The 2,654-nt window shown below is 37.6% G+C and overlaps 1 protein-coding gene across 1 annotated transcript in view; it reads right to left on the bottom strand.

Moving 5' to 3' along the window:
• Nucleotides 1–697, bottom strand: part of LOC119409580 (cytochrome b5 reductase 4) — a gene marked incomplete at its 5' end in the record, with an annotated part of 139,489 nt that extends 138,792 nt beyond the window's left edge. The window contains 1 exon segment of the mRNA XM_037676482.1: nt 597–697. Within this exon segment, the coding sequence (XP_037532410.1) occupies nt 597–697 (101 nt within the window).
• Between the last annotated feature and the right edge of the window lie 1,957 nt (nt 698–2,654).

The following is a 2,654-nucleotide window of genomic DNA, read 5'->3' as shown; positions in this document are numbered from 1 at the left end:
ATAGAACCTTTTCATGATATGCTAATTTTTTGGGACAGGCATTTTGGGTTTTCATGAGCTGTATGCCATAATCATCAGTATTAAAACAATTAAAGACCTGAAATATTTCAGTTGGTCTGCAATGAATCTGAAATATATGAAAGTTTCATTTTTATCATTACATTATGGAAAATAATGACCTTGATCACAATATGCTAATCTACTCAGCATCAATGGGCCCCCTGAGACTGAGTTCCCATACAACAGGGCATTAAGACCTCATTTTCAAGAAAACTAGAAGGATAAAATGCTCTCAGCCAGGCTGCAAACTGTGCCATTAGATACTAAAGCTGTCATTTCAGTTGTACAGTGTGAATATATTAAATAAATGTTGTTCAAAAACCATTCAGTTTGAAATGGTCATAATTAAAATGATGTTGTTGCTCTCTACAGTCATATTACCAGCGTCATGTTCAACAATAACCAACACCCCCATCCCCACCCCCTGCAGGCAGCCCACCACCACGGTTCAAATAAATCGTAGAGGAAACCCTTCTTCGTTCTTTGAGAAGCCCTTGAATGAAGGAAATGGACGTTTACTTTGTAATTTCACAGACCTGATCAAAGAGGTCTGTGCCATCTATCCCTGCTGCCTTCATCAGCTCCTCTTCTCCTCCTGGGTGGTAGTCCATGTACGGAGTCACATTGTAAACCAGACCTAACAAGTCAAAGACACTCAGTTAAGTTGCATTATTTATGAGGTAAGGACCTTAATGAACAAAATGCATTCACAGGTAAAAAGCTGTGAGAATTTGTCAATAGTTGTACGCAACCAAAAATGTGTGAACTCCTGAATAATTCAAATCAACCAAACTTGCGGTGTATTATTTCTCAATGAGAAAAATACTTAAAAATTACAACTTCAAAAATGTACACATTAAAAGCTCAAGTTTGCACTTGTGGTTTGTTATTCATGAAGAAAAAGGGAAGTGTGAAGTTTAGAAAATAAATTTATTTTTTGTGAAAAATCTTAAACTGCAATCTCACAAGACAGAGTCAAAGGCTTATTGATGGAGCACAAGATACAATAATGCACTACCTAGCCAAAAAAAGTCGCCACCTGGATTTACCTAAGCAAACAGGTAGGAGCCTCCTAGTGGATAATTACTGCATGGGCGATCTTTCAGCTGGCAACAAGTTATTTAACCCCAACTGGTGCAATGAGTTGCTTCTCATTTCTTAAACAGCTGTGTAGCCTTAAGAAAACTACGAATCAATGAGGCTAACCAGAAAAAAAAGACTTCAATTTGCTAGGGAGCATAAAGATTGGACTCTGGAGCAATGGAAGAAGGTCATGTGATCTGATGAGTCCAGATTGACCCTATTCCAGAGTGATGGGAGCATCAGGGTAAGAAGAGAGGCGGGTGAGTTGATGCACCCATCCCCATCATGCCTAGTGTCTACTGTAGAAGCATGTGGGAGCAGTGCTACGATCTGAGGTTGCTGCAATTGGTCAGGTTCAGCAACAGTATGTGCTCAAAGAATGAGGTCAGCTGACTACCTGAATATATTGAATGACTAGGTTATTCCATCAATGGATGTTTTTTCTTCCTTGATGGCACGGGCATATTCCAAGATGACAATGCCAGAATTCATCTGGCTCAAATTGTGAAAGAGTGGTTATGGGAGCATGAGACATCATTTTCACACATGGATAGGCCACCACAGAGTCCAGACCTTAACCCCATTGAAAATCTTAGGGATGTGTTGGAGAAGGCTTTGCACAGTGGTCAGAATCTGCCATCTTCAATGAAAGATCTTGGTGAAAAATTAATGCAACACTGGATGGAACTAGATCTTGTGACATTACAGAAGCTTATCGAAACAATGTCACAGCGAATGCATGCTGTAATCAAAGCTAAAGGCGGTCCAACAAAATATTAGTGTGTGACCTTTTCTTTTGGTGGCGACTTTTGTTTTGGCCAGGCAGTGTAGTTCCACATGAGCACTTTCAACCTGATATAAGATTACAGAGAAACAACATCAGATCAGTCAAACAGTTCAAACAGATTGCTGGACGGCACAATGGCAGAGTTGGTCAAGCTGCCACCTCTCAACAAGCAGGTCACCCTGGTTCAAATCCTGGTGGGGGGCCTTTCTGGGTGGAGTTTGCATGTTCTCTCTGTGCTGCATAGGTTTTCTCCGGGTACTCCGGTTTACTCCCACAGACCAAAAACATGAATGTTAGGCTGATTAGTAACTCTTAAATTGTTCGTAGGTGAGAGTGAGAGAGAGAGAGCGTGAATTATTGTTTGTATCATTTGTCTCCATGTGTCCCTGTGATGGACTGGAGACATAAGTAAGTAAGTAATCTTTATTTACAGGTCCTTATATATACATATATACATATATATACACACATATACATATATATACATATATATACACACACATATACATATATATACATATATATATACACACATATACATATATATACATATATATATACACACATATACATATATATACATATATATATACACACATATACATATATATACATATATATATACACACATATACATATATATACATATATATAAACACACATATATATATATATATATATATATATATATATATATACACATATATACACATATACATATATA

This window comes from Nematolebias whitei, chromosome 5, assembly GCF_014905685.2.
Source record: "Nematolebias whitei isolate Nwh7 chromosome 5, NemWhi1, whole genome shotgun sequence".
In the NCBI taxonomy this organism is placed as follows: domain Eukaryota; kingdom Metazoa; phylum Chordata; class Actinopteri; order Cyprinodontiformes; family Rivulidae; genus Nematolebias; species Nematolebias whitei.
Note: the sequence above shows the minus strand (reverse complement) of the source record. Positions and strands in the feature narration are given on the sequence as shown.